Consider the following 10371-nt stretch of genomic DNA (forward strand, 5'->3'; position numbering starts at 1 on the left):
CACTCAGGGTCGGACAAGCGGGATTGGCACAGTGGCTTTGGTCATTAAGTAGAGGGTTGATGTCAAAGTTTCCCACATGAGAGACTTCTGCTTCTGGTAAGATGGAGTAGATGTACCTTTCCTTATGCTTCCCACTAACTGCAACTAAAAACCCTGAACATATAAAACAAACATAAGACTCTGACAGATGGAGAGACGAAAACAGACAAGCTTAGTAACCTTGAGATCCAAGGAAACATGGTGGTGAGTCCCCTGGATTTTGTTTTTGCTTCATATTTCCAGACTTGGAGCCGAAGAAGCTGGCAACCTGGAAACACCAGTGGGTGCAGACAAAAAAAGCCCAACAAAAACCTGCTGTTTCTAGCCAAAGGACCAGGAAACAGGCAGCCTAGAAAGAAGGAAATAACTGCTGTGTTCCAGCCAAATGCCACAGAAAAAACTGGTCTCACTTCTCCTCCCCTTTCTGTCCCCCACAGCAGAGACTACATGCAGAAACTAGACTTCCATTATCACCAGGCTCTAAAGAGGTGTCCCAACCCCCTCTCTCCAGGTTAGTGCCCGAGAAGCCTGAGTAGAGCTGAGACCTGCATCCCTTCCCAGCCCCTGTGGTGTCAGTGGAGACCTTGGGAAGTCTGGACTTCCGCCCTCATCTGGTGCAGATGAGGCGCTGTTCCACCTAACTGATGCAGTGATACCAGAAGAAGCCTAGTGGAAATTCAAGACTTTATCTCCCAGCAGTAATAAAGCCACCTCCAATGTGGTGTCATTGGAGACCAAAGCACGAGGGGTTTTTTCTTCAGTCTTTACCATAAGAACCTAATTGAGTTCCTAGAGGTAACGTTAAATCATGAAAGTGTGCCCCCCACCACCAAAAACAAAACAAAACAAAACTGAGCCTCCAGGAGGTTTTTGGTTTTGTTTTGTTGTTTTTGTTTTGTTTTTTGTTTTGTTTGTTTTCTCTCTTAAGCTAGTCCTCATTCAGTAATTCATCAATTACTATTTAATTGTTCCTACCCATTGCTGGCTCCAGCAGTGACTTCTTCTCCTGGTGTACTGTATGCCATGATTCTCTGTATTCACCTGTCTCTTAACTTTTGGGGGTGGCTATTTTCCATGTGACTTCAATCCTCTTGTTAACTTAAGAAGACTTGTTGATTTTCAATTTGTTCCATTTTTTTTTTCTTGTTTTGAGGATGACAGTTCCTGAGCTGTTTACATTTTGGAATGGAAATTGGAAGGTCCATGATTATTTTTATTTATTTTTTCTTTCGGTTCCTTAGACTGGATAATCTCAATTGACCTGTCTTCACTTTCTTCTCCCTGTTCAAATCTATTGTTAAGCCCCTCCAGTGATTTTTTTTTTTTTCAGTTATTGTACTTTCCAACTCCAGAATTTCCATTTGGTTCTTTTAAAAAATAATTTCTCTCTCTATTGATATTCTCTATTGGAGACATTATTCTCATACTTTCCTTTAGTTCTTTAGAAGTGGTTTACTTTGGGGATTTCCCTGGTTGTCCAGTGGTTAAGATTCCACGCCCCCAATGCAGGGCTCCTGGGTTCGATCCCTGGTCAGGGAATCAGATCCCACATGCCTCAACTAAGAGCCCACATGCTACAACTAAAAGATCCTGCACGCGGCAATGAAGATCCCGTGTGCCGCAACTAAGACCCAGTGCAGCCAAATAAATTAATTAATATTAAAATAAAAAGTTTTACTTTGGTTTACTTTGGACATGTTTAAAATAGCTGATTTAAAGTCTTTGTCTAGTAGAGCCAACGTCTGGGCTTCTTCAGGGAAAGTTTTTTTTTTAAATTTTTATTGGAGTATAGTTGATGTACAGTGTTGTGTTTCAGGTGTGCAGCAAAGTGAATCAGTTATACATATACATATATCCACTCTTTTTTAGATTCTTTTCCCATATAGGCCATTACAGAGTATTGAGTAGAGTTCCCTGTGCTATACCACAGGTTCTTATTAGTTATCTATTTTATATAAGGTAGTGTGTATATATCAGTCCCAATCTCCCAATTTATCCCCCTCCCCCAGGGAAAGCTTTTATTGATTGCTTCCCTCCTCCCCCTTTTTATGGGCCATACTTTCTTGTTCCTTTGCATATCTTACATTCTTTTGTTGAGAACTGCACATTTAAAATAATATAGATAATAAAGAGTTCCCTGGTGGCCTAGTGGTTAGGATTCCAGGCTTTCACTATCATAGCCTGGGTTCAGTCCCTGGTTGGGGAACTGAGATCCTGCAAGCCACACACCATGGCCAAAAAAAAGCAAGAAAAAGTAATATAACATGGCAACTCTAGAAATCAGGTTCTCCCCATTCTCCAAGGTTTGTTGTTGTTGTTTGTTTAGTGACTTTTCTCAACTAATTCATTGTAAAGTCTGTATTCTTTATTGTGTGTGGACACTGAAGTCTCTACTGATTAGCTTAGGAGTCAGCTAATGATTGGCTACTAAGCATTTAAGATTACCTTAAATGCCTGGAACCAGTATACCTCCCAGTCTTTCATGAGGGGCTCTGTGTGCCTACTGGGGCATGTCTTCAACAGTATCAGCCAAGCAGTTGAAAACTCTGCCTTTGCCTTCACTTCCTGCTTGGGAAAAGCTTCACGGTCAGCCGGGGTTGAATGCATAGGGCCATCTCATGTCTTTCTTGAGCGTGCTCACAGCCCTGCATGCACACGGCTCTATACATGTGCGTGGACTTCTAGACTCCTACGGATATGTCAGAGCTGTTCAGAACCCCTATGGACATCTAATTTACCAGCTTTTCCTTTAAGCTTTTTGACTAGTCTGTCAGTTGCCGCAAATAATCCAATGCCTCAGAGAGCCAGGAAGTTAAAACATTTTGTCAAAAGTTTTGCCAAAAGTTCTGTGAGGAGAAGACTTTTTTTGCACTGAGTGGACTCCAAGTTAGGTCAAATGCAGATAGCTTTGCAAGCAAGTGACGTCTTCCAGAAAACCAGCAGATGAGTCAGATAATGACAGTTCTTTGGGAATGAGACTCTGAAAGGGCTCTACCTCTATTCTGCTCCCTCTGGTGACTGCGTTGGAATCTAGGCTGTTGAAAATAAGGCTACCATGGAGCTGGAGAGTGGATGATGGAACAGTGCCACAAAGCATGCTGTTCAATACTGAGATTCAGTTGTTCTTAAATAAATGTTTCCTGAGCTGCTGAAAGCTTATAGTTAGTATCCAGAGTCAGAAAAACCTGATTCTGACAATTTCTTTTTTTGCCAGATTTTTCATTGCTTTTACAGAGAAGAGAATTTTCAGAGATCTTATGCCACCATTTTGGGTTATATCTCCCCTGCAGTTTGTAACCTCACCCAGGGTTTGGCCAGAGCAGCAAGGAATAACCCTTTGTAGTTAAAGTAATTCCCTCATTTAATGGAACCAGCTTTGCTGGTGTGAGTACCTTGAAATCACAGAAACCCGATTTAAAACAGATATCCTATCTTTTTGTCTTAACTATAAATTATGATAATATTCTGAAGTCAATGAACCTATATCCAAATCCTGTTCAAAGCTACAAGTACATACTATTTCATTGTGTTACTAAAACATAAAGTCTAACCAGCCTTCTATGACTGTACTTTTAAATATGAGTATTTTTAGATATTAGCCTCCCCACATAACTGTCTTTTTATTTTGTTGAAATCCCAAATTTGCTTTTTTTCCCCCCCCAAATTTGCTTTTGATTAACAGTCAAACCTTAAATGGTCCTCTGAGAGAAACAAAACCTGAAAAGGTGAGATTGAAATTAAATGATTTAAAATAGTATTTGGGCATTCACATTTCCATTGGTGCTAAAATATATCTGAACATGGAATGGAATTCAGAACTCCATGAAAGAGAGCTGGTGTCCAAAGCATTGATGTCACACAGCCTAAGGCCTGATAGGCATATAAGTTGGAGCTGGACAGTGGTTGTCCATTCTGGTCGCACTGGTGGAGAGTGTGCTTCTAAAAGCGAGCTCTTCAAACTTATATCTCAATTACTCCTAACAAGGATAATTAGAATCTTCTTTCTCAAATTAAGGGTTTGAGAAATTCCTGATAAGATGTACTGTTCCCTAAAGTTGATTTTAATTGTGATTTTTTTAAACTGTCAGCATGTATACAGCTTTGGCGACTTAGATACTGGTAAGTATGCTTTGGCAGTTGGATTGTTTATTCCTCTCTTCTGGCTCACTTTTCCCCAGTTTCAGGGAGTCAGATTAAACAAATTGCTTATTCCACACAAATGGGGCTTCCTGGAAAGATTTAGCATTTAGGAGGAAAAATGGCAGTTGTCAGAGGGAGAATTGAAAGCTTCCTTTTCCTGAAACACATATCACAAAATAGATTAGTATATTCTTAGTATTTCTGAACATAACATTTAAAAAAAGTCATTCCCTTAATAATTGCCATAGAAGATTTTTAAGCCTGATGTACAGGGAAGAGTTTAATTCTGACTCTGAAAGGGAACTTATTTCAGGAGGCCCAGGTGTTTGGGAATAAAACCATTTGCTCGAGTGCAGGCTGGTTATTTACAGCTGCACTTTACTGCATGTGAAAGAGAGAAAAAGATTCTTCCCACTTTCTTTCCTTCCTTCTCTCTGGACTTTGCATTTCAGTCCCATCTCATTTAGAAATGAACCCTTTCCCCCATCTCTGGGCCAGCTTAGGGTCCTGGGCCCCCCCCGGGAAGACTCATTTGTGTTTTACACGCATAAGGATCTGTGGTTTGGGTTCATTCTTCCTCCACTGAAGGAAGCATATTGAGGTTGCTAGGTGGCTGTGGGGAGGGAAGCCACATTCACTGCTTGCCTGCACTTCTCTGCCTAGGTGAAGCTTCCCAAGTTAACACGATAATTATGTTCTGCATTGGTGGTGGTATCCTTTTGGCTGTGCTTGTGCTGATGGCTGCTGTCATCTGTCTTTACTACAAAGTAGCCAACGCATTGAAGTGAGTGATGTGGGTAAGAGTGGCTAACACTCCCTCAGATGGGATCCTGCGGTTCTGTGCTTGAGTAGGGTCATGCCTTGCCCCATGGCCGCACCCCGGGTGAGGTCAGGAACAGCGGGAGGGTTTGAGACGACAAAGGCAGTGCGTGTAGAATCTTGGTTTCTTCGCCTTCCTGTTTGGGGCTCTGAGCTCATAAGTAGAATGTTCTCAGCCAGGTGGCTCTGTGCTGCTTTGCTGTTACTTGGCCTCACCTCAGCTGGCTAATTCCACACACTGCAGGCTGAAGACTGTGTGAATGCGTCTCTCTGCCTGCGTTCACTCAGAGGACGGGCTGAGTTGATCTTCTCTTGCCTGAGTTGGGGAGCTCTCAGTGTGTCCTTGGCCTTGGGGACAGTGAGGTGGGCCTATAGGACTTGGGGGAAGCTGAGTTATGTGAAGATCCTGGGGTTTGCCTAACAAGGGAGTGTAGATCAGAAAAGTGAGCATTAGATTTTGGGGAAAGGAACCTTCAAATATGGGAGAGATTGGTTGCCAGAAGCAGTGGTGTTCCCATTCATTAACGTTCCAAGGAGGCAGCGTAAGTTGTTGAACAGAGTCCTGCATCAAGCTTTCAATGACCTGCCTTTTATTTACAGCTCCTCCTCTGCTTGTATGTGTTTGATCAAGGCACTGTGTTTCTCCATGTCTCAGATTCCTTATCTAATAATGGAGAGAAAAAACAAACAAAAAAGCAGTGGTTTTCCCATTCTAGGGAACTTAGGCCTGTGTGCTGGAAGGTGAATCCCAGCACCCAGGGGACGGCTGACTTTGGCACCTGTCATGCTCTGCACTTGGAGGACTTGCAGTGACCATCTCGTGACCCACACTTGCAATTCACACTCCCTTATTTGCTGTAACCTGATTTTACATTTCTGGCAATCTTAGTTAGGAGAGAAAGGGATTAGACAGGAACGTGGGATGGGGGCAGAGCACTTTAGTCTTGGGCTGGTGTCATGTGTTTCATTGGCTCCAGTCCTAAGGTTCTGAGATACCTCTGACAAGTTGTAACAAATGGACTGAGAAGAAAAATTCTAATCCTATGCTCTGTGTATGTCTTTTCTTAAGAGTTCCAAAGGTACCTAGTTCTTCAGCCTTAAAAGATAATCCAGCCATGGTCACCCAGGACAAGGTCACTGCGGCCATCACCACTGGGTCTTATCCCAACCTCCAATGCTGTGATGAATGTAACTTGTATGCTGGCTTTGATGCCCTGCCACCGTGCTTCTGTGATACAAACGAGGGACTCTGACTTGGGTGGGCACAAATATCTTTGTGAGCAATATTTCTTTATTAGTAGAATGTTTTTATTATTCAAGTCAAGTTTTATACCATTTACATTATATCATGTGCTATGTAACATATTTATGTACTTTTGAATAACTGAAATATTGAAAAGAATCCTCTCTGCCTCCAGTGTTGTTGTTGTTAGTTATAAAAGTACTTAAATTTGTGTAGTACCCACTTTGGGACTTGGGGCAACTAGCTTATAAAGTTATACTGCAATATAAGGAGAGTTAGAGTAGAAAATACACCTATATATCCAACCCCAGAAAAAAAATATTGACCTTAGAGTGTTTCTAGTTTCAGACCCTGCTAAACTTCCCACGGGCGGCCCTCCTCCTTCTAAGGGCTTCATTCACTCTCATCCAGCTACTCTACCATGGGCAGCTGTTACACTGCCCTGGAGGGAAACTCCGTTCATCCCAGAGGGAGAGCAGCCAGATGGGCTACCTCTGGGTTGAGGTTGCCTGATATGTGCAACCATGGGGTTGAGCTCTGTGGTGTCAAAAGGACATTTTAAAAACCTGAGATTCCTCCTCCTGCTGTCCTCCAAATCTTCAGAAGCAGACTTTTTTCTTCTTTTGGGATCACTTTAACGCTGATTATTGCTGACTCAGCTGTCAGGGTCTTTAACTGCAAACAGGAACCTCCCACTGAATGGTGAAGCCCAGATCCTCCTGGTCTCAGCAGTAGGCAGGAGGGTGCACCCCTTGTCACTCCTGCTCGTCTGCTCCCTTCTGTTCCTGCTCTTTCCTCTGAGCCTCTGGAACCCCCTTTTAACCATAGACTCTCCATTTGTAACCACAATTTGTTCTTATTTTTTTAAAAAAAATTTTTGAAATGTTGATAGCACATATTTAATTTATTTTTATTTATTTATTTTTTGGCTGCACTGGGTCTTCATTGCTGCGCGTGGGCTTTCTCTAGTTGCGGCGAGCAGGGGCTACTTTTATGGCTCAGTAGGTGTGGCTCGCGGGCTTGAGAGTGCAGGCTCAGGAGTTGTGGTTCACGGACTTAGTTGCTCCGCGGCATGTGGGATCTTCCCAGACCAGGGCTTGAACCCGTGTCCCCTGCCTTGGCAGGCAGATTCTTAACCACTGAGCCACCAGGAAGTCCCCGCAATTCATTCTTTCATTAACAAAACCCTTGCTTAGTGAGCATCATGTGTTTTACTCAAGGTAAAGAATTGACTCGTAACAGGTGGTTGGTTACGTGCTAAAAGGGATGGAAAGGGTAACAGGAAATAATGATGGAAACGGCTACTATCTCTAGGCTAACAGGGAGAGAACAATGGTAGGACTAAGCATTTGGAAGAGGCCACCTCCTGGCTGAGTTTCAGTCCTCAGCAGAGGGCTTGGCTGATGAGGTAGTATTCAGCGCTTTAGTGCTCGTGAAATTTGCCAGAAGGATGTGGGAGCTGGAGCTGCTCTCACACAGTAGCCCTTGGAATGTCTGGGAAACCCGATGGAGGGTGAGTGTCCCCAATCTCAGTAAGAGTTTCAAGAGGCAAATTCAAGGCTGCACCTTCCCTGGAACCTGCCTTCCAGCTGGACGTGACGCGTCCTTCTTGAGTTCCTGGAGCACTTCCTCCCTCTCCTGGCACCTACTGCTTTCTGCCCCTTCTTAGGAGTTCAAATGCAGTTCTATTTTCTCTTGTCGCCAGCAAGCCCCTGAGCACGTCCAATTTCCCTCTGAACCCTACCCAGTGGGCAGCTCAGTGCCCAGCATCTGGGAGGCCCTGCACAAGTGTGTTCCAAATGTGGGGAATATGCCGTAAGTCCAGGCATCGCAGGGTCCTTGAGGGAGGCAAGATGGAGTAAGGGGTCTTTGAGACAAACCCCTCTGGTTGGCAGTACGGACAGAGTGTAACACAGGGGCTTTAGAACTGGACACAGTTGGTTCCAATCCAACTCTGCCTTTCACAGGCTAGTGCCACTGGAGAAGTTTCTTAACCTCTCTGAGCCTGGTGGCTGGGGGCTGCCAAACAGGCAGCCACATTCCTGATGCCCAGAGGCCCTCTCTTTACTCCTGTGTATGAGTATACAGTATGCTGGGGATACACCATGGATACAACAGCATCTCTGCCCTCAGCGAACAAGTTCTTAGGGGCCTGATTGAATTCCAGCTCCAAATCAAAACAGATTTCCCCCATTTTCTTCTTCATATTTCCATGTAGATCTTCCAAATACTTGCCCCAGTGGCCATGCGGGTGAATCTCCTCTGCATTCGTTCATATAACGAATAAGATCTTTTCTAACCCAATGTGAAAACACTTAAGAACTTACTTAGGATGGGCAAATCAAATTAAGTATTTAAAAACAGTGCTGAAAAATTATCTGGTCACTGGCCCGTCAGTCATCCCTCTGTCAGGAACTGACTAAACATCCACTGGTGGCCGTGCGAGGGGCGTATTCAGAGGTGCGTCAGGTGCCATAGTGTAATACGAAGAAAACTGTCAAATACTGTGACTCACTAGAGAGTGTAAAATCATATAACCAGGAATAAAGAAACCTTTGTAGTGCAGCTATCGAGCTGTACAATGCACTATCAGCATAGGATAATGTATCAATGTTGTTTTTCCTTTAGTCTTAGCAGACTCAAAGGGGTGCCTCAGACCTGATGGGTGGAGCTGGAAGTCCAAGCTCCCCACCTGGCCTCCACCTGACTCGGGGGTGCAGGGTGGCCCTCCTTGCTGCCTGGAGGTGATGAAAGTCCCAGCTCTTCACTCTGCCTTTTCTGGCATCACCCTGGGGAAGGGAAGGGAGGGGAGGACAGGGGATGAGATGGGTGTGGGGCACGGAGAGCAGGTGGAAGTCTAGGCTCCCTACTTCACCTTTGCTGCCTGGGCTGGGGGTGGGGCATAGTTTCACCTATGGTGTTTAGAGCAGGTAGGTTATTGCCTAAAAGTTTTCTGAATTGGCTGGCTGCCCCTTTGCTGCTGGTCCTTTGGCTAGAGGGAGCAGGCTTCTCTTGGGCTGTTTTTTTTCCGCACCCATTGGAGTTTCCGGGTTGCACGCTTTTCCCTGTTAAGTGCATTTTGATCCATGGGGCATAAGATGCTGAACAGCGGCCTTGGTTTGCAAACTTCATCATTCCTAAGAATCACCTGGGTGCTTTTGGAAAGGGCAGCTTCCTGGCTCCCATCCACTGAACTACACCCAGAGTACCTGAAATGGAAGTTCATTGGACCCTTATTTATTTATTCTTAAAAATTCAGTCCATTCATTGTCAACACTTTTCACATTAGGGATTTGCTAAAAGCCATAAGATGCTAATTTTGGAAACTGTTACCCTCCCACTTTCTCAACAAGATTTGGATAGGTACCAGTTAATGGGCAGATGAACTTTTCAAAGTGGAAACTCTAGCAGCTCTTGGTTACTTGGAAAAATTCCCTTTTTCATCTGAAGCACTTGCATGAAATAGATGCCAGATGCTAAAATCATTGTTTCGTGTGATTGAGAATGAAGCTACTCATGAGAGATAATTAACTTTAGATACAAAGATTGCCATCTTCATCAAATTGACCGTTAATCACATATCGTCAGCTTCCACTGTGTATCAGCAGGAAACTTACTTTTACCAAGACAGTTGTTGGTGAAGGGCATGTTTGTAATCAAACTGACATGTCTCCCTTTAAAGGCAGTGTCCCTCCTTGGGTCACTTGTCAGATTTTCACCTCTCAGGAATTTGGGGTTCACTCCCAGGCCCCACCAAACCCTGCCTCCTCCCTGGGGGACTTGACAATACTGTATTCTCATCTCACACATGCTGTTTATTGACAAAGATGGGAACGATACCCTGGACTTGAGGGCTCATATTTTAAATATTGTTACTGAATATTTCTAAAAAATTTTTATTGGAGTATAGTTGCTTTACAATGTTGTGTTAGTTTCTACTGTACAGCAAAGTGAATCAGCTATATGTATACATATGTCCCTTCTTTCTTGGATTGCCTTCCCATTTAGATCACCACAGAGCACTGAGTAGAGTTCCCTGTGCCATACAGTAGGTTCTCATTAGTTATCTATTTTATACATAGTATCAATAGTGTATATATGTCAATCCCAATCTCGCAGTTCATCCCACC

The 10371-nt window shown here is 43.8% G+C and overlaps 2 protein-coding genes across 4 annotated transcripts in view; both read left to right on the top strand.

Moving 5' to 3' along the window:
• Positions 1-10371, top strand: part of CUNH10orf120 (chromosome unknown C10orf120 homolog) — a 51073-nt gene that overhangs the window by 10535 nt on the left and 30167 nt on the right. The gene's annotated exons all lie outside the window — the stretch shown is intronic.
• On the top strand, positions 4872-6251 carry LOC112397439 (protein FAM24B-like). Its single transcript, XM_024741633.1, has 2 exons — positions 4872-4963; positions 6068-6251. The coding sequence occupies exons 1-2, from the start codon at positions 4872-4874 to the stop codon at positions 6249-6251; spliced, it is 276 nt and encodes a 91-aa protein (XP_024597401.1).

This window comes from Neophocaena asiaeorientalis, unplaced genomic scaffold, assembly GCF_003031525.2.
Source record: "Neophocaena asiaeorientalis asiaeorientalis breed wild unplaced genomic scaffold, Neophocaena_asiaeorientalis_V1.1 scaffold1092, whole genome shotgun sequence".
In the NCBI taxonomy this organism is placed as follows: Eukaryota; Metazoa; Chordata; class Mammalia; order Artiodactyla; family Phocoenidae; genus Neophocaena; species Neophocaena asiaeorientalis.